Genomic DNA, 21933 nt, shown 5'->3' on the forward strand with positions numbered 1-21933 from the left:
AAAAAAAAAAAAAAAAAAAAACCACATGATTCTGGATTCTGACTCTTTTGGAGTCCTTCTTGTACAACTGTGAGTCAGTATAGGTCGAATTTCAGCCATGCCGGGTGGGCTCTGGGAGATTTTGAAGTGGGCCAGAAATGATCTTTTCCCACCAACCTCACATTTCCATTGTTAAAGGAGCTAAAAGAATGATGCTGCATCATTTATTTGATTGGCTGTACTTTTAGGAGTTTTATCTTTAAAAGCGTTCTGAAAGAGTCCAAGGTCACATATGGGCTGAGAGGGAAAGCATGTCCGGATAATTAACAGCTTCTGTCACGGACACAAGATGGGGTGCCATGGCTGGTTTGCTATGGAGATGTGCACAACAGCACTCAGAGAAATTTTCCAGAGCCTTTGCCAAAGAATAAGCGTGTTGCTTTCACCTTGGCAATGGCCAAAAACAAAGAAAAAAAAGTCTGTTGTTTCTCTTGGTCAGTTTTTTACTATCACAGGAGCCATCCTGCATCAGCAGGTCATGGTAACACATAATGAGGTCGTAGAGTAAATAGGAAAGTGGACGCCGACCCAGCGAAGTGCATCACTGCAGGCCAGATGTACAAGTGACAGTCCTGCCTGCAAATATTTATCAAGCAGCAAACCAGGAAGTGTGCCAGGAAGCTCTAGAGGCAGGGTTCTAGTATTTAGTGAAACAAAAGAGACAAAAAACCTCTGCTTCCCTGAAGCTTATGTTCCAGGAAGAATGCTGTTGGCCCTTATTTGAGTTTTGGAGGCTTTGTTTTGTTTTTCATTGCAGTGCCGGGAGTTGAACCCAGGGCCTCAGTCATGTTAGGCAAGTGTTATACCACGAAGCTACATCCCCAACCTCTTTGGCTGTAGAAGTTTATGAAAGTCTGGGCATGACTGTGTAACCCCAGCTACTGACAAAGTGAGGCAGGAGTATCACGAGGTTAAGGTCAGCCTGGACAACTTAGTAAGACCCCGTTTCAAAATTTTAAAAGTAAATAATAAAGATTTTATACAAAAAAGAAGTATCAACCACTGGCAGGCTGTACTCCAAACCCTCCAGAAGATACAGAAAAGGGAGACCTTTCTTCCCGTCATCCACATATTCTGGTGGAGTGTGACTTTGTGCCCTACAAAGTGCTCCAGAGCCCAATTGTCTGTTTCTGCAGATGAATGTATAGTTAGCAGAAATGGCCTGTTCAGCTTCCCATCATGCAGTATCTCAGGGCAGCCCACATAAATAAACCAAAGATAATCTGAATCTACAAATGTTGGATCCCTTTCAACTTAGCAAAGACTGCCTAGATGTAGCTTTCCCCCTCTGTGCCTACACCCGGGCTTAACCTATGCAAGATCGGCTTCTAGAACAATTTTTTCTCACTTCAGAGGTAGCTGACTGTGTCCAGGTGCATGGTCAAAGTTCCCAAACTGCATGTACCCCTCCTTGTTTTACACTAGGGTGAATCTGTGGTCAACTTCTGAGTCTGAGCCCCATTGGACAGAAAAACAAAAGTCAAGTTCTACATTATCGACCCCTTAAATTATTTTTTTTTTCCGGTACCGGGAATCGAACTCACAACCTGGCGCTTGCCAGGCAGGCGCTGTGCCACTGAGCTAAATCCCCAGCCTCTCCTTAAATTATTTTATATTTTGGGGAGGAGCAACAGTGGCCTCTGGATCCTGAAATTCCAATAGTGATTCAACCTTGTATCAGACCAAATTCTGTGTCCCTGGCTGCTCCTTCCTATCTTTCGAAGTCTATCCCAAGACTCCAAATGCAGCCTCTCAGGAGTAGGGAGCCTGCAACATAAGAATCTTTTATTACTGGCCTGTGGACAGGTGGTGGAAATGGGGCTGCCAGTACTAGTCAGGACTCTCAGTTGCAAGTGACGGAAATTCACTTCAAAATGACTTAGGAGAAAAAGAATGATACATTCATGAACTTGGAGAGGGCTGGTTTCGGGAATGATGGGATTAGGGACCCACTTCTGCTCTCTGTGATGGCGGCACTCTTGGACAGGGACTACTAGTTCCAACCAAAGCTAATGCTCACTGTCTCTGATTGGTCAGGCTTGGGTAACATATCCATCCCTGTATCAATCACTGCCGTCAGAGAATTAAACAGACTTATACATCTTCTTGCTATGGATTTAGAGTTTGTTTCACTCAAACTTCCTGGGCTGAGTGTGAGAGCAGCATTAATCCACAGGGGGAAACCAATATGCTCTTGTCAGAAGAAGGGGCACAAACATCTACAACAAGGACTCACTGCCACCAGTAAGGAGAGGGGCAGCAGCACGCCACTTGATATGAAGGTGGTAGCGACTGTGCACTCATGTTTTCAAGAGAACTGGGAGAAAAAACACCCAAGTGTCAGGTTCCAAAGCCAGGAAAGGAGGAAACACAATGGTAGCCACCAACCCACGTGCCCCTAAACATCCGCCCATGGGCTATCACGGGTACATGTGCCCAGGACACTTCCCTGGAAACATGAGCCCTCAGACACTGGCTGGTGCCATTGACAATCCAAATAACTTCTCCTCCTCCTTTAAATGTGCTGCTTGTCAGGGCTTTACATTACCAGTTCCATCTTCATTGGTGACAGACATAGTGTGAGTCATTGCACTTTCTAGCAGATAAATACCCAGAGCAGGGACATCATTAGGAGACATTATAGAGCAATGTTTTGCACTGACTTCTGTATATAATGTTCACTGCTTCTTTGCTGATATTACCAAATGAAGGCTGTCTCTTAGTGATTCACGTTTATTATCATCATGACTGTCAAAATGATCAATCTAATTCATGGATGCTGCACTTGTTGCTGTAGAATCTAGATGATATTCCTCAGGCTAGTCCTGATTACCAGACTACTCTATATGACTCAGGCTACCGGGACTACAGCAATTCAAGCAGAAATGTCCTTCTCAGGACTGCCACCCGAGCTCATACCACACACTAATGCAGTGTTCGGTCTCCTACTAAATTCTGAGTTCCTTAACAGGAGTAGTCTCTGACTCCCAAGATGCCCTGTAGCCAGCGTATTTTAATCACTCAATAAATGTTTGTAGATAAATGCTATGTTTAGTGATTGTAAAACCAAGAGAACTCAGACATTGCCCCTAAGCCCAAGAAGCCTAAAGTCCCTTAATTACAAAAATAGCAATATTAATGATGACATCAATTCACGTTCATTGAATGTTGCAAGCTAAATACTGAGACATGTGCTTTGCTTGCTGCAGTGGTTGGGGTGGTGTTTCACACTGATTGACTTTAGAATCTGTCCTAGAAATTGGTGGAGCACACTTGGAGGTGCGCCTGGGTGGGTCATGGAGCCATGACCTTGGGATCTGTTTCCGCTCCCTTGACCCTTCCACTTTGGCACTCTTCTCTCGTTCTGGCTCCTGCTGTGCACTTAGCATCTCTGCTCTGCCATTCACTTCTACCTCCATATCAATGAGCCCACCACTCGCGTACTGAAACCATGAACAGATTAAATATCTCCTTCCTTTAAATTGTGGGTGTTAGACCTTTGTGTCTCAGCAACAAAAAAGCCAGTACAGAAAACTGGCACCAAGGAAATAGGATTGTTACTGTGACTATACCTGACCATGTGGTTTAGAAGCCCTTGACACTGGTTTGCAAGAGGAGTTTGAAAAAGTTTGGAGATGGTAGCTAGAGAAGCCTTCGAATGCTATAAGCAGAGATTGATGGGAGGTTCTGATCAGACCTCAGAAGACCAGAATGCTGCTAGAAATGCAGGTGGTAAAGGCCATGCATAGGAAGTTTAAGTTAGGAACAAGGATTCCATTGGCAGTTGGACTAGAGCCCATGCAGGTTACACTGGCAGAAAATTTGTCTACATTTAACCCATCTCCTGTGATTTGTACAGTAGACTGAGATTAAGGAAAGTAGAATAATTAATGTGGTGAAGAATATTTCAAGACAGCCTAACATTCAGGCTATGACATGGGTACCACTGGCTGCTTTGAACCGGATTTACAGTGAAAAGTGGGAATAAAGGACAGAGCAGAAAAATTTCAAAAACTTGAATTTTGGCAGAGAAAGAACTATGTTGGGGCCAAAGGAGCTGGGCCTACTAAAAAGATTAGCATCATTAAAAAGAAATTAAGTACTTTTTATACGGTCAGGAAGAAAGATACCTTCAGGGCATATCAAGAATTAGCAAGACTCTAGTCTTTGAAGGATCAAGGGTGCAAAAGGTGTCACCCTTTGTTTTGAGAATAAAGTGGCTGGGATCCCTCCTTGACAAGTATCTCCTAAGTGACTGTTTTCCCAGGATTCATTTCACTGCACTCAGATATCCAGGCACTTAGATGCTGATGCAGCTATGGTCCAAGGACAGTTGTCTAGTGCTTCTGTTAACAGTGACTTTGACATCACCCACATGATGCTCATTTTACTGGTATTTAGAATGCAAGAGTTATAGAGCCAGGGAGGCTTAGACCCAATTTCAAAGGAAGACCTGGAAAGCCAGGGAAGGAGCTCCTGAGTGGGCTAGTCATAAAGTTGTGGAAATGAAGTCAACAGTGTAGCAGAGACATCAGAAAGTTGGAGATGCCAGCAATGTGGAATATCTGTTGAGGAAAGTTTCAGGCCATGAGTGAAGCCAGCTCAAAGGGGAGGCTATGCGGGAGGTCCAACTGGCAAAACCATAGAGGTAAAGCTACCTCCAAGACCTTTCAAGCTCACTTTTTACCACTATGTGCCCTGAATCCTGGATGTGGAACTATAGGACTTAAGGTCTGCCTTGCTAGCTTTCAGTCTTGCTTTGGTCTGATTCTTTTCTATTCTCCTAGTCCTCCCTTTTAAGATAGGAATGTTTTCCCTGAGCCATTGTACCTCAAAATTATGTGACTTATGTTTTTATTTTTACAGCAGTTCACAGCCAAGGGTTTGCCTTGAGTCTCAGAACAGACTTGGGTTTTTGAAAATGCTGGAACTATTGAGATACTGGGGAAAGGATTGCTGGTTTCTGATTGTATGCTGCATAGTTGTATTATTTTAGGTAGAATTATGAATTCATTATCTTTACTTAGAGATTAAGTATGATTAAAGCAAAGTGTTTAGATTTAGGTTTGTGTTTAGGTAGCAAGTTGAAAAGGGGTGAAATGAGGTGGTTAGCAATGGAGTTTCAACTGGATTGGGAGACACACTGGACATTGGTGGAACATACTTCTAGGTGTGTCTGGGTGGGTTCTGGAGGTGTTCACTTGGGGTTCTACATCTACTCCATCCCCTTCCACTAAAATACCCTTCCCCTGCTGTGCTTCAAGGCTTCGATGAACGAAGCCACATTGCTATGCCACAACCTTCCACCATTGTGTGTCTGTCTTGCAGCCAGTTGATTAGGACTGAAACCATGAGCAAATTATACCTCTTGTCCTTTAAGTTGTGGGTGTTAGGTAAACATCTCACCAGTGACAAAGCTGACTAATACTCACGACTTTTCTGACATAACAAATCTGATGATGCCCCCACAGTATGTACTATTACTTCTCTCATTTCATAGGTGAAGAAGGTGAAGCTCATGGAATAAAGCCAGGTCATCTGAAAATAGTGGAGTCAGGGTTTGAACTCAAGTCCTCTCTATAATTCATGTTCCTAACCACTAAATTAATGCTACCTCTACAAAGGCAGGATGAATGAAAGGTTGGAGAAGCTGGAATAAATTAAGACCCAACAGATTGGCAGGGAATTCCCAGCATCAGTCATATTGACAGCAAATTAAATCTTGAAAATACTAAGCTGGTCCAAGTTATAGCTAGGGAGGCCCTTTGGGAAATGAAGCAGAGGCATACAAGAGACCTAGAGAGGTACTGCAGATGCTGTTTAATGTTCATGGAAATGTGTTTGCTCTTCTCCCTGCTCTCCCCCTCAGCTGTGATACCCTGAAAAGTAATTTTTCCCACAGTGAAGTTTGTGTGGAATCCAGACAAGTGTCCTTGCCAGCTTTCCGTCCCTGTTGCAAAATAGATAACATAAGTGACCTGAAAGAGGGAAAGTTTGTTTCAGCTCATGGTTTTAGAAGTTTCAGTCCATGATCATTTGGCTCCATTGTTTTTGGGTCTGTGGTGAGCATCATGGTGTCACAGAGCATCATGTTGGAGGGAAATGGTCCAGTTTGTGCCTAGAGGGAGATGTGGGCAGTTCCAGGAGATGGCAATGGGTCAGCCATCCCCAGAGTTGGGACTTCATCCTGAAGCCAGCATGTCCTCTGTCACTGGGTTTTCCTTTCAAAGAGGGAAATGGTGAGGACCTCTTACAAGGCTGTCTTGGGTGGTCAGAGCCACACCTGCCAATAACAAAAGAAATTCCACCTCCTAGAAAACATCCAATTCCAATATCCAATTGTCTTCCAGGCAGAACCAAAGGAAGCACTTGGCCATCTTGACTTGGCCATAAAAACAGGGTCTTGGTAAAAGTTTGGTCTTCAAAGCATGTCAAAAATAATGTAATTTTCCTTAAACTTCCAGTGGGAGCTCAGTGTGATCAACCTTAGCAACAAGTGAGAAGCACCTGGGAAATTTTATAAGAAAAGGTGATGCCTAGGTCCCCCTGAGAGCCTCTGGTTGTCTGGGGCAGAGTTCGGCATGTGTGCATTTTCAAGCTCCCCAGGTGATCCCTGGACAGCCAGGGTTGAGGACTGCAGCAGAGTGCACAGCCCAGCAATGGGGACTCTGGAGAAGACACTGGACACTCCCTTGCCAGAAGCTCCAGTCCAGTAGATTCTAGGTCAGCTCTGCAAACCTCCCTGGCACCCTGGGGCAACTGCTGAGACCTATCGGTGCTCCTGCCCACTCTCCCAGCCCAGCTTCCTCTCTCTCACACACACACACACACACGCAAGAGGACCCTGTTCTAAGGCCACATCGTTGGTGCAGTACTTGGGAAGCACAGGCAAGGATTTATTTTTTTCTGGCATTTACCTGGGGATGCCAAGTGGGCCTCATTAGCACAATATCCATGCTCATGCTCACACTCATGCAGTCCCACAGATCGCCTTCCTCCTCACCCCTACCCCCACCCCAGATCGTTCTATGACCCTCATTTGCTCACTTATGAACTACAGTTAGCCTTTGTTTTGTGTGCCCTGAAAAGCACAGGGAATGAAAATGCTGCTGGAACAAAAAGCAGGTAGATGTGAGCATCACAACCCTTTGTCCCTCCCTGCGAAATCGCATCCATCAGGAGAGACAGACACTAAACACTTCCCGAGGCGTTGTTCCTTCTGTCCTGCGACAGCATATCATTAGCTCCAAGCTTTTGGGTTGTTTCTTGCAGCAATTAACAGCTGCCCCACTGTTAATTCCCAGTCAACAGCCCTGAAAAGCTGGTGCTCCTACACTGCTGGCCTCCACAGCACATTTTGAAAGTAACTTGCTGAGCAGTAGGGCTCTACTCCTTAGTGCTCCCCAGGAAAGCCCTCACCAGGCATCTAAAGGCATAGAAGAGCCCCTCACCAGGGTCAGGGGCCAAGGGACAGTGGGATGACAATTTCTTCCATTGGGATGACAACTTGGGAAAGCAAGCAGAACTCATTCACTACCCCCTGGAGTGGCAGCCCTTTGGGATATTCATGAAGCTCTCATTTCTGTAGTTTGGCTTTTTGGAACTTTCTTCTGTTTGAGATGGCTGTGTTTTTCTTCCATCTAAATCCTTCATTCAAATCAGTCACACACATATCAAGGAGCCACTATCTCTTATTTCTTGCCTGTGTTGCTTCCTCCAGCTCCCTGTGGACAAAACGAGACGCGGGAGGATGGTAAGATTATCCAGCTGCCTCCCTGCAAGACAGGAGCTTGGATTGTCCCGGCCATCATGGCCTGCTACCTCTTGGTGGCAAACATCCTGCTTGTCAACCTCCTCATTGCCGTCTTTAAGTGAGTGGATGTGGAATGGAGGGAGGGGGTACTAACGCTATCAAAAGCAATGGATTTTCTCACTTACTTTTCTCTGGTTGATTTCAGCAATACATTTTTTGAGGTTAAGTCGATATCTAACCAAGTGTGGAAGTTTCAGAGGTATCAACTGATCATGACTTTCCATGAGAGGCCAGTCCTGCCCCCGCCTCTGATCATCTTCAGCCACATGACCATGATATTTCAGCACCTGTGCTGCCGCTGGAGGAAGCACGAGAGTGACCCGGATGAGAGAGACTATGGCCTGAGTAAGCTGCTGGTGACAGCCTGGTGACCACAACTGGAAATCCCTAGCAAGTGCTAGAATACAGACTGCAGGTGGCCCTCAAGACTTGGGAGGAGTCTAAGGGTGTCCGTGAGCATGGGCCATGGTGCTGGGAGGAAGACAGGAGAGGCTGAAATGCTGTGTTCTCAGTTGCATTGGTTCCTTAGTGAGATAAAACTGGTCTCCAGCAGGGCCATTTTAGCACCTTCATGGGTCCTAAGCGTTTTATTCCCACCATGAAATACACTAACCTATTAACATACACCCAATACTACAAGCTATATCTTTCATTTTTGCTTTTGCAGCGTTGGGGATAGAACCCAGGGCTTCACACATGCTATGCAAGCATTCTGAGGAGTCTACCACTGAGTTACACCCCGCAACCCACCCATTTTGAGACAGGTCCTCACTAAGTTCTTCAGGCTGGCCTTGAATTTGTGACCCTCTCACCTCAGTCTCCCCAGTAGCTGGGATCACAGGCAAGCTCCATTACATCCACCTTATATATCATTTTTAAACATGGTGACATGAGCTGAATTTCAGTAACTAAGTTTAATTTTCCATTATCATTTCTGGAGCTGTTATTTTTTCAGGTATCAACACTTCCCCAAACCCCAAGGGTTGTGCCTATGTGACCTCAAAATAACTGAGACTCACTTTCCATTACTCAAAGAACAAAACAGAAGATTCTCTACCCTCCATCCTCTGTGCTTAGACATACCCAGTGTTTCTAAAAGGAAGCACTAACTCTACTGGCCCTGGGGTGGAGGGATTCCTTTGTGTAATACTGTACCCCCCATTGCAGGAAATATAGCCTGACTGCCTCCACGATTATATGCAGGTAGGTCCTACAGATTCCTAAGTGCTCCTTGGGGACCAATGCTCTACCCAGAGCCCAGCCCCATAAAAACAAGCTTCTCAGGGTGTGTCAAGTCAACCACCTACATTAAATCTACAAACAAGCACCTCTGGGATGGTGGCATAGGAGTCTACCTCCCTCTGTGTGATCCCAGTACATCCAAAGTTTACAACAAAAGCCACTGAACTTGTTCTTTAACTCTGAATCTCTTAATAATCTCCCTGACATAGCAATGCCCACCTTCTTTCTCAGCATTAAAATGGGAGGGTTGGAAAGAGCTGGAAATTCCAAAGATCATAGTTTCCATTTGCAGCACAAGTCTAGATACACAGAAAGCTTAAAGGAGCGAGGGAGGGTAACCGATGAGTTAAACTCTAAGCTTGGGTACCCAGGATCCTCAGCCAGCAGGGAGCACCTGGGCTGCAGACCAGAGAAAAGAGGCTCTAATGAGTAACACCTCCAGTGCCTGAGGCCACTTACAATAGATGTTTCCTGGCTGGAAAAGGAAAATCTCTCATCCAGAACACTTAGGAAAGGAGGTCTGGGATCCAGCACAGGACACGGGGTGGTCCAGGGATCTGTTTCCACTCTGGAGCCCACAGTCTGCAGACCACAGCACCGGCAGCCAGACACTGGAGTGGGTGAAGCCAGCTCCAAAAACCCTGACTCGGGCTCCTTGTTGCTCCCGCCACAGCACCAATGAAAGCATCACCTGGTGTCTGGACACAGGCAAGGAGGAGCAGAGCGTCTGAGGTCTCGGGGGAGGAGGGTTTCAGAGCTGTGGCTGGGTCAGAAACCACAAAGAGCAGAGGAGAGCCCTTTAGCGCCTTTCTCAGTCAGGGCAAGATCCCAGGACCCTGCCAGCTTCTTATTTGACCCCAGATAAAAGCACTCAAGTTGCATTGTAAAATGTGTCACATTGATGGAATTTTTAAAGGAATATTTTTATGAAAAGAGCATTACACATAGCTAAAGAAATCAAAGTTAAGGGGCCAAGAGAGCAAGTATTCAGCACATGCTTTTTGGTCTCAAATATAGCAATAGCAGAAGAGAGTCCGTACTTGGGGTCCCTGTACATGGCCTCTCTCCATCCCTCTCTGCCCAGCCCGAGGTTCTCCATGATTTCAGGACTGAAGCTCGGGTGCCCTCTCCTGATGACGCCCTCCCTTGCCTCACAGACAGCCACGCTGGAGGGGCCTGGTGTTTTCCTCACACCCATCTGCTTTAGACTCATATTTTCCATGCCCTCATCAAGTTCAGACCAAGGCCTCAAAGCAAACAAGAGCAATCTCAGGAGATAAAATCCCTAAGGGTCACGGATTCAGGGCTCCAAGCCTTTGGGACAATCTCTGTGATGCTTCAAGGGCACAGGATTAGAAGAAAGACCTGTCCGTAGATGTTTTCCCAAAGCAGCTCTCCCACCCTAACCCTGATTCATAAGCCATTTAAAGGTTCACATTTCCACTGGGCTCTTCCCACTGCTGTCTCAGTTATGAATAAGTTTATCTCCCACTAACAGAAAACCAGAGCAATAATAGCATGAATAAATAAGGCTTTCTTTGTCTCATGCAACAAAGTCAGGAGAGATAGCCCAGAACCCAACAATGGCTCACTGAAGTAAAACACCTAGTCCTTCTATTTACAGGCCCAACAATTCCTTTTGTGCTATTTTGTTTATGATCAGAAAACAGTTGCTGCACTTCCAGACATCACACTTATGTTCAAGACAGAAGAGAGAGAGAAAGAGAAATGTAGAAAGAAGCAACCACATCTCTTTATTTTATCAAAAAAGCCAAGTCTCTCCCCAATACAGTACCTCTCCCTGCAGTAGACTTATTTTGTTTCTTGGCCCAAACTGCATCTCATGGTTGTAAATAGTTTCAAGGGACAGTAGAAATACATGTATTTGGCTTTCCTGCCTCAGTAGTGGGAAGAGGATAAGGAAAAATGGGATTCTGAAAGGGTCATCGGTCAACATCTGTCTGCCACACCCCTAGCCCAGAAATTTTTTTAAAACATCCAACCAGTTGGGGTAGCACATGCCGGTAATTCCAGCACTTGGGAAGCTGAGGCAGGATGATCACAAGTTCAAGGCTAGACTGAACTACATAGTGAGACCTTGTTTCAAAAAAAAAAAAAAGAAAAAGAAAAGAAACACCCATATTCAGAATTGTTTCACCATTTTTTGATTTACCTATGTCCATGGTTTTATCACTTGTGTAATTCTTCCCCCCCACCCACATTAGCCCTGAACCCAGGGCTTCTGTACTGACTTACATCCCCAGTCTGAGTGGCTGCCTCCCTCCCTCCCTGCACTTCTCCCTTCCTCTCCCCATTCCTTTCTTCCTTCCAGACACAGGGTCTTGCTAAATTACACATGAAGGGCTCAAATTTTGTATCCTCCTGTCTCAGCCTCCCAGAGTACTAGGATTACAGGCACTTACCACATCAGCTATCACTTGTGTAATTCTAACCAGCTCCTGCAGTCTGCCAGACATACTCAGCTGAACTTCAGAGACCCAGAGCAAATCTCATGTTCAGAAGGAAAATGTTGATGCAAGCTGCTTACCTGGGTTTGGATTTCGTTTGACTTAGAGTCTAGGCTCTGTTCCCAGGCCTTGATTTATATTAACAATGTCATCGGGCCCATAAATCTGATGCCAACTTTACCTCTCTGTCTCATGGCTGTCATTGGTTTGTTTCTTTTTTTTCACAGAACTCTTCATAACTGATGATGAGCTCAAAAAAGTACATGATTTTGAAGAGCAGTGCATAGAAGAATACTTCAGAGAAAAGGATGATCGATTCAACTCATCCAACGATGAGAGGATCCGCGTGACTTCTGAAAGGTGTGTTCCCCAGGCGCCTCCATAGAGAGCTGTGTGTCCAGGGCTGCTTGGCCAGTTGAGTTTGCTTTTGTGGTCCCAAAACAAGACCTTTTGTGTTTATTTGTACTGTCCAAGAAATGCAGGAGCTCCTGGAAGAACAGAACATCGCCCACACCCTGTGTCTACACATGAAATCCCAGACTTAGGGACTCTGGACTTCTGCGGGCCGTAGTGGCTGCCTTCTGAGACAGGAGAAGCCGAGGAGGCCAGGCCAGAAACTAGGAAGTTCTGGCCAGGACACAAAGCAAGAGAGACCCAGCCCGACTTGGTGCTCTCCCATATAGGCTTCTGTTTCGTGTGTGTCCAACAGCATAGAAATGTCCTAGTGCCTGGTTCATCTGAGTGCTCAAGATTTTTCAAAACACAGCAGCAAGAGACCTATAAATTGAGGGGAATAACCATGGATGGCTCGTTTCCTCCAGAGTTGATTAGTTTTCTTCTTTTCATAGAACAAGATAAAAAAAAAAAAAAAATAGACACAAGTCTTTCTACCCAGTGATTATATACTTTCAGATCCCATTGACCAAATAGATTTGAGGACCAGTGGGGCTATTTTTAAAAATCTCCAAATAAAAAGCATGAAATCCTTTAAGTCTGATAACTCTAGATGCATGTAAAAGATCCTACATTTTCTTATTTTTTCTTGTTTTGCTATAGACTCATAAAACCTTCATTCCAGGCCAGTACATTCCAAAGCCCAGCATTTAGAAACTGGTATTTTTTATTTTTGTTTTTTGAGACAGGGTCTCGTTATGTAGTTCAGGCTGGCCTCAGCTCATGGCCATTCTCCTGCCTCAGCCTCCCGAGTGGTAGGATAACAAGTATGTACCGCCACACCCAGCTCCGAGTGTTAACAAACTACTGTTTGAAGAATACTCCGAGTGTTACCCAGCAGTGGTGTAACTTAAATTTTAACCATTCCCAATATAAAGATGGGAAGGCCAAATTATAAATAGTGTAGAAAAATATACTATGTTGACGATTTTAGTCGATATGACTCAGAATTCTGAGATTTAAGGCAGTCATCTCTAGTTCTCATAAAATGACATTGTGTCTCCACAGCAGACATTCTCTAATGACTGTAGAAACCACATCAATGACTTCTTTGTCCTTTTTATTTCTTTTTTTATTTTAAAGAGAATTTTAAAAAATAACAACAACATAGACAAAAACAATAAAAATGATACAGGGTTTCAAAACAAAATGATAGGAATTAATAGTGGTTGTTATATAACATATTGTTACCCCCAACGAAGTTGCTCAGATTATCAGATGTAAGAATGCAAGGTTGATCAAACCATTAAAGAGAATAAAAAATAATAAAAAAAAAAAAACCTTAGAAACGATACGGAACTTCACTAAACAAGATGATAGGGATTCACCAATGGTTGTTATATTGATATTGCTGTCTTCAAATTAGTTGTTCAGATTACCAGATAGAAACATGGAAAATTGATCAAAGAAAAATTAAGCATTAACTGTTCCTTTCAATAAACCAAAAGACATCAGAATGCAGTCTAGATAAATAGATACATATACTTATGTCAGTGAATGATGGTATCCATAGGTACCCGGCCAACATTAATAAAGTTTAAAGCAACACAGAGAGTTTATATACATCTGTCACTGCAAAACAGAACATTTTCTGATGATACAATGTAAAGGAATTTTCTGGCAAACGGAGGAAAGAGCTCTAAACCTAAAGTCCTCTCTCATTCCGAGGCCTTGAAAGGCGGTTTATTAATGGACACATAGCCAAGTGCTTCTGAGAAAACTGTGCCATGTGCACACACTACTGCTCACACAGATTTCCACAGTGGATGTCTGTAGGCCTTTGAAGTGTTTTCAGAATTCAGGAGAGCCATAGACCTGGCGAGAGAGAAAGTTAGGAAAGAAAGAGTGCTAAGATGCCGGAAGCCTCTGCCTCTCTGGGAACTGCAGGAGTTGCAGACAGGTAGGCAAGGTGAGTGGTTCTCAGAAACCCAGCACAGGACACAGACCTCACCCCACGTCCTGGGCATTAGCAGGATGGGGACCTGCAGAGACCAGCATGTGCTCGTGGCCAAGCCCAGGAGCCCAAACCCAGGCCTCACTGTTTCTGTGCCTTCCATCTGTGTTTTCTTTGGGGTTTTATTTGGGTTGTTTGAGGAATTTTTGTATTTGTGAGCACACCAAAAAATAACGTCTTTCAACACTGGAGCTGCACTCAGCACAACCAGACTGCCAGGGGGTCCCTGAGGGAACAGCACTTGACCAAGGGGCAAGTGGGTCTCAATTGCCCATCTCACACATCCTCTAGGACATGCGCTTTCTCAGTGGAGCGGCAGGCGATAACCCCAATCCTATTTACTTCCTTTGGGGTGTGGGAATAGGGACAGAGCTCTGTACACACACGTGCTTGTATGTGATATATTTGGATAGACACACATGATGGGTTTTATCTAAGTTAACTGTGCACATTCCATTTAGTCATTAAATATCGTATAATTCTGTTTTAATGTTAGACAACCCCAATGCAAAGGTTTGAAATTGGAATCATTGAGAGCCTGTTCCCCTCTCGTGGTTACCTGCTGCCTCACTTCTTTCTAGGCTCCAGTTGTGATCACCCCAAGTTACTCTGAAAGGAGCCATTCAACGTGTGCAAATGTGAGAGATGAAAAGTTACATGAAGAGTTTCTTCCATAAATGTCTTATTTTTTACAATGGCTTTTTAAAAAAAAAATTATTTAAAAGAGTAAAAGAAGGATGACATAGTAATAGGGCGATTTACCGAATTACAGACAAAGTGGTAGGACATTATCAATGGTTGTTATTTTACCTATTGGTATCTTCAAGATAGTTTCTCAGGAAAACAAATAGACAAATAATAGTGAGTTACAGACAAAAATGGCAGGGCTGGGGATTTAGCTCAGCGGCACAGTGCCTGGTTGGCAAGCACGAGGCCATGAGTTCTATTCCCGGTACCGGAAAAAAAAAAAAAAGAAAAAGAAAAAAAAAAACAGACAAAAATGGTAGGAAATTATCAATAATTGTTGTACTATACTTTGGTTTCTTCAAAGTGGTTTCTAGGGAAAACAAATAGAGCCATACATGAGTGATCGATTAAGTAATCATTGACTATTCTTAATGGTTGTTGCTGAAAACACATAGTAATAAACATACATCCATTTATGAAATAGCATAGGAACAATAGAAACATTACAGAGTTATGGACAGATTGGTAGGAAATTATCAGTGGCTGCTGTAATACATGTTGGTATCTTCAAAGTGGTTTCTCAGGACACAATGGCTTTTACCTATCTTTGTTTCTTTTTTATGTGTCACTTTATGCACCTATCTCCTTGTGCACCCCCAGCGAGTCATAAATTCTTGCCATTTACTTCTCATTTTATCTCCTGAGTGTCTTGATCAGAATCAGCTCCAAGTGGCTACAGTCATGACCCAGTGCTCTTTCTTGGCTCCTGAGGCCAACTCATATGTGGGGTGCATGCCCACTGACACTTAATTTTTCAAAAGGCAAATTTAAAAGATTAGGGGAAGTACTCTAGTTACAGAACAAACATATGTAAATCTGACCTTAGGACCTTTTAATTCGCATTATCTCTGTATAAATTCCTATTAGTTAGGTCCATGACCTAAATGATCAGACAGTTAGATGGTCAGAGGTTACACACACCCAGAATTCTGTAAGAAAGTAGATGACCCAATTCACTGCTGTTTTAGGCAAGACTGATATCCCAGTCCACCTGGGAACTCATAGGGGAGTTAATTATAGTTCTGAGCCCTATGTTTCCTGCCTGGTTCACTCCCTGGGACCACACTTCTCCACCCTTGGCTTTCCCTGGAAAGCCTCTTCCCTCTATGTCCTTGTCTTCCTTCTGTCCTCCCTGTGCTCCTGAGCTGTGTCCAGCTGACTGCCTAGGGCAGGTTCTGCCTCCTCCGATGCCTGCTCTTGGTGTCCCCATACCGCCTATCACCTGTTAGCTTTCTCTATGACTTTGGGCCCCGGGACTGAGGGCAGGTCACCAGGAGACTATGGCAAGAAGGTGTTTCTCAGCTCTTGCGCTGGTGACCACAGGCAATTGTTCCAAAACAGTACCTTTTTATTTCAAATACAAACCTTGTACATGCTGAGCTCCAGAAAGAAAAGGAGGAGGAATAAAGCTGTCCTGTTGTCCAGCTCTAAAAGGGAGTAGAACCCAGAACCTAGGGCATGCTAAACAGAAAGCTAAAGACCACTGGGATGTTCCAGGCCTGGTGACGTGTATCTACAGCCCTAGCTACTCAGCGGGATGATCCCTGGAGTCTAGGAGTTTAGACCAGCAGAGGAAATGCAGCTAGACTCTGACTCAAAATAAAAATTAAAAGAAAAAGGAAAGCCCACTGGACTAGATTATCTCTAAAGCCTCCTCCAGGACAAAAAGATTTGGATGCTGTGCTTCTTGGTGAAGGATCAATGGGCTCTCCTCCCCCACCCCTCCTGCTCCCTGTGACCCTCAGCTTCCCTGTGGGACAGCAGCCTTGCTGGCACCACGGCGGGGGCACAGCTGTGACGCCCTCTGTCTTTGCTCTCTAAACACCCCGCAGAGGTCAGTGACTCTTCTCTTCTTCTCACACAGGGTGGAGAACATGTCTATGCGGCTGGAGGAAGTCAACGAGAGAGAGCACTCAATGAAGGCCTCTCTGCAGACCGTGGACATCCGGCTGGCACAGCTGGAGGACCTCATCGGGCGCATGGCCACGGCTCTGGAGCGCCTGACTGGTCTGGAGCGGGCTGAGTCCAACAAAATCCGCTCAAGGACCTCCTCTGACTGCACAGACGCCGCCTACATTGTCCGCCAGAGCAGCTTCAACAGCCAGGAGGGAAACACCTTCAAGCTCCAAGAGAGTATAGACCCTGCAGGTGAGGAGACCTTGTCCCCAACTTCTCCAATCTTAATGCCCCGTATGCGAAGCCACTCGTTCTATTCAGTCAATATGAAAGACAAAGGTGGTATAGAAAAGTTGGAGAGTATTTTTAAAGAAAGGTCCCTGAGCCTACACCGGGCTACTAGCTCCCATTCGGTAGCAAAAGAATCCAAAGCTCCTGCAGCGCCTACAAACACCTTGGCCATCGTTCCTGATTCCAGAAGACCATCGTCATGCATTGACATCTATGTCTCCACCATGGATGAGCTCCACTGTGATATCGACCCCCTGGATAATTCCATGAACATCCTTGGGCTGGGCGAGCCAAGCTTCTCCACGCTGGCACCTTCCACAGCCCCTTCCAGCAGTGCCTACGCAACCCTCGTGCCCACAGACAGGCCTCCGAGCCGGAGCATTGATTTCGAAGATGTTACCTCCATGGACACTAGATCTTTTTCTTCAGACTATACCCACCTCCCAGAATGCCAAAACCCCTGGGACTCAGACCCACCAACGTATCACGCCATTGAGCGCTCCAAGAGCAGTCGCTACCTAGCCACTGCCCCCTTCCCTCTAGAGGAGGCGCCCATCGTGAAGTCCCATAGCTTTATGTTTTCTCCTTCGAGGAGTTATTACACCAGCTTTGGGGTGCCTGTGAAAACAGCAGAATATACGAGTATTACAGACTGTATTGACACAAGGTGTGTCAACGCCCCTCAAGTGATTGCTGACAGAGCCACCTTTCCTGGCGGGCTTGGAGACAAAGTGGAGGATTTATCCTGCTGCCATCCTGAACGAGAGGCAGAACTGAGTCACCCTTGCTCTGACAGTGAAGAGAATGAGGCCAGGGGCCGGAGAGCCACGATCGCAATATCCTCACAAGAAGGGGACAGCTCAGACAGAACCCTGTCCAACAACATCACGGTTCCCAAGATAGAGCGTGCCAACAGCTACTCGGCAGAGGAGCCCAGTGCTCCATATGCACACACCCGGAAGAGCTTCTCCATCAGTGACAAACTCGACAGGCAGCGGAACACAGCAAGCCTGAGAAATCCCTTCCAGAGGAGTAAATCCTCCAAGCCAGAGGGCCGCGGGGACAGCCTGTCCATGAGGAGACTGTCCAGAATGTCGGCTTTCCACAGCTTTGAAAGCAAGCACAACTAAACCTTCTTACTATGCGTTGCAGAAGGCTTGAGAATCCAGCCCTAAAATTTCCCCCAAATCCCACCTTTTCCCCTGCTTCCTCGAATCATCCCCACTTTATTGTTAGCTCAGCAAAACACGCAATGCTTTGGGAGATGTTAACACAATGGTGACTTCAGGGCCACAGATCAAGAAAGCATTTGATCTGACCCAGTGCCAAACAAAGGGGAGTTAAAGCATGTTCGCATTGCTGGGTAGGGAGGGGACAGAGGGAGAGAAGAGAAGTTAGAGATGAATGTGTACCGGCAGTCTCTGCAGGAAGCCGTGAGCTCGGGGCACCAGGGGGCTCCAAGCACTCTCCGTACCAGGAGGCATCTTGTGATTTCTGCCCTTTATCAGGAGTCTTAGGTTGCAGGGCTAGATTGCAAAATAAAATAAAATAGCCAGCATACACAATGAGATATTCTAAACTTCAATTCTGTTTTCTTTTCACATTGGCTCCATCACTGGTGACTGATGAAGAGTATCCCTTTTATTCAGTATAAGCCGGCAGCAAGCAGTTCTACCTAACGTCCCACATCCTTCTCATGCCAACACTTCTGTAATTGGTCATTATAAAGAAAAAACAAGGTAACAGTCATAGTTCACCTGTCTCTTATATATATTCACTTCTGGTGCCACAACTGTTTTATCTTTTTTGGAGAAAACAAGGGAACAGAAATGCCTTTATTGTCTTGCAATCAAAATGAAAGAAGAGTTGATGTTAAAAAGAAAAGCCACCTGATTTACTATATGCAGTGGGCATTCGAGTATAGTCGAGCAAGCTCAGGATGAATGTAATTAAATAATTTTATATTTTTAAATTTATTTTGTATCTCACCTGTCATCAGTGAATTCACTCATTGAATATGTATGATTGAACTTAAAAAAGCAAATGCAGTGGGCAGAACTAACCTGAGGTTGCCATATGGGATATCACTGTATTCTCACCATTCACGTTATGTGTTTTGCTGCTCTGTGAACTTCGTCATTTGCATGACCCCATCCTGTCCTCTGAGTACTCCCCAAGATGTAACCCAATTTCCCACACCCATCACATGACCATTTTGTATATGAATACATGGTTATATGTGGATATTTTCATACCTAGAGTTTTTGCCATCTAATCTGAGCTCAGCATAAATTTAATTGGAGTTTTTCAAGGGCTGGTATCTTTTTTATGGAAATGTTCCAAAGTACTTTTTAAGGAAGTTTTCAAAACCATAAATAACCTTAGAATTGAATGGGAATTTGGTATCAACCCAAAGCCATCAGTTGCAGGCATACCATGAATATTTTTCTTACATACAGAGCTATAAAAAAAGAAGATACAGTAGGCCAAAATAGAAGGCAAATAAATCATATAAAGAGTTCTATAGTATATGCTGCTTATATACATATATATGCATTTACAGAGAGACACATGTTTATATATAGTATATAAACAGACATAGAGAGCTTTCTTAAGAGGCTCATACTTTTCTATCTCCTGGAGATGTAGCCACAATTTTTTAATATCTAAGAAGTCCCATTGAAAGAGTTCATTATAGTATTAGACTAAATGTTGAAATTATGATTTTTTTAAATCTCTGTTACCTTAACTTTTCCTTGAACCAAACAAGAGTTGTCAAAATGACTCACCACCTGACCGCTGCACCTTTTTGACCCAAATCACTTACTGTCCATCTCCTTTATTCCAGTTTCTCTTACAAAGATAATAATATGATTTGTACAATCAGAACAGACACAGGGTTCTAAACCAAATAGTACTATGAACTCTGAAACAGAGGCATAAGCTTCTAGATCAGCATCTGGATTTGAGTTGAGATAAAGAAATCTTGACACCCTACCCCACCAATCTTCTTATTCCTAGTTGGATCACTGAAGTTTAAAAATAAAAAAGACCTGTAAGAAAAATGACTCGAGGTTCCTTGTCCAAGCTACTACCTGATTCTTTTATTTAATTGTAGTCATAAATAACAAATTATATCTCATTTTGTGAAATCAAATAAATCCATTGACAAAACCTCTAGCCTTCAATATTTAAAAAAAAAAATACAAGAAAAAAAAACCTGAGCAACTTTTTCAGTACAGAAAGTGACAAGATCACATACATGAAGGATTCATTTTAAATCCTTGGTATTTAAGTGAATCAATAACTTACAATCCCCTCATTTATAATTGCTGTAGCTGGGTGTGGTGCCACACACCTGTAATCCCAGCACTCAGGAGACTGAGGCTTGAGGATTGTGAGTTCAAGACCAGCCTGGACTACCTGGTGAGTTCAAGGCTAACCTGGACAGCATAGCAATCCCCTGTCTCAAAAACAAAACAAAAACAAAATTTTTTGTTTTATATTGCTTTAAGGACTCTTTTACTTTACTGAGCCCCAAATGGTGAGTTTCCTTCTCAGCCAATAGGCATTCTGTGAATAAAACAGGTGTCTCTTAAATTTCCTGCGTCATGAATCCCTGTGAGGATCAATGAAAACTATGGGCACTGCCCGCCCCCAGAAATGTACATACATGTGTAATGTAATTGCAATATAACTTCAAAGAGTTCAGAGAGCCCCGATTCCATATTGATTGGCAGTGAGAGAAAGGAACCATGTTTGTCCATTATCAGTATGGTCATAATAGGCACTTTATATTTGAAGACCATTTCTCTGTGATTCTCAGGAAGGCCAAGTCTCAGCGCCAGAGTTTGAACCAAGGTTCTGTCACTTTCATTCCTTAGATTAGATGTGGCTAGTTCAATGTCCTTACATCTTAACCTTTGATGATTTTGAGTAGCAAGCACACTCACAAAGCTGAAGGCTCTCTGAGAGAGTCTCTAGAGGAACTCAAGAAGGAGGTGAAAGCATTATTCTTTGACCATAGAGCAGGACACCAAGCACCTCCAGTGCCTCATACTGGACCATACTGGAAGTGGGGGAAAGACATGATGAGCACCAGTGTTTCCATTCATCGCGATTTCCAGAAAGCAAAGAATACAACCCTGGGAAACTAAATACCTAACAGTCCTGTCCTTGTGACTACCTGGTTCTTTTGTTGTGCATGAAAATTAAGTGCTAACATCTTTGGTGAAGCGTGTGAAATATATAAGCCAAATTTAAATGATTTTAGACACAAACTGTGTAACTCTCACAAGCCATCTCTTTCCTGTGTACGTACCTGTGTTATTCTTCAGTCCCATCTCGTTCCATGTTCGGGTTCTCTACGCACCAGTGTGGCATTGATTCTGTGGCCTTGTATAGTCAACTTGTGCTCAGCTCATTTATCCCACCATGTCCCTGATCGAGGATTGTTAATTATCTGTCTCTGCGAATTAAGCAACTCATAAGCAGCAAGTTATGGAGGGCCATAAATAAAGTCATAGAGAGCTCAAGGAAGCAATGGCTTGGGTTTACTCATCTGCTTCAGAGGTGCCGATTTTTATACACTACCATGTGTAATGATTTGCTCTAAATTGCTTGTTCCTTTTGGGACAAAATTTAAGGTTGTTTTATGAAAATGACCATGGAGGTTTCCTGATTAACCCATATACTTTATATTTATATTCCAAAACCCCCCTTCTTGATGGATTTCCATAGGGAGCTGGAAAGCTTGAGTATAACTGTCACAGCTAGTTTGTGTATTTCTGCAAGCCAAAAGGTATATTAGCAATGTGATGCAGCACTTTACAGGACTGGATTTGTTTCTTAAGTCTAAGCTTGCAGGGCCAGGACATTATTCAATACTTTGAAAGTTGCCCATTTAAAATGTATGTGTAAGAATAATCAAGTGGAAAAATGTACTTATAAAAACACAAGATGTGTTTTTTCTGAATGTTTCAAATGTATCTTAAAATATGGTTTCTATAGATAATATTATGGTAGATAAC

At 43.9% G+C, this 21933-nt stretch overlaps 1 protein-coding gene and 1 long non-coding RNA gene across 12 annotated transcripts in view; one reads left to right on the forward strand and one right to left on the reverse strand.

The window, feature by feature from the left end:
- The window catches only part of Trpm3 (transient receptor potential cation channel, subfamily M, member 3), a 526019-nt gene extending 505712 nt beyond the window's left edge, over positions 1-20307 (forward strand). For 9 of the 10 annotated variants that reach the window (XM_005388528.1, XM_005388530.1, XM_005388531.1 and 6 more), the window contains 4 exons: positions 7760-7910; positions 7998-8197; positions 11790-11922; positions 16581-20307. In XM_005388528.1, coding sequence (XP_005388585.1) covers positions 7760-7910; positions 7998-8197; positions 11790-11922; positions 16581-18033 — 1937 coding nt within the window. In that variant the 3' untranslated portion in view covers positions 18034-20307. The remainder of the gene's footprint in view (positions 1-7759; positions 7911-7997; positions 8198-11789; positions 11923-16580) is intronic. The other variant, XM_005388552.2, reaches the window with a different exon arrangement.
- The window catches only part of LOC102028568, a 212481-nt gene that overhangs the window by 54345 nt on the left and 136203 nt on the right, over positions 1-21933 (reverse strand). The window lies entirely within an intron of this gene.

This window comes from Chinchilla lanigera, unplaced genomic scaffold (genome assembly GCF_000276665.1).
Source record: "Chinchilla lanigera isolate Chin_1 unplaced genomic scaffold, ChiLan1.0 scaffold00033, whole genome shotgun sequence".
Taxonomy (NCBI): Eukaryota; Metazoa; Chordata; class Mammalia; order Rodentia; family Chinchillidae; genus Chinchilla; species Chinchilla lanigera.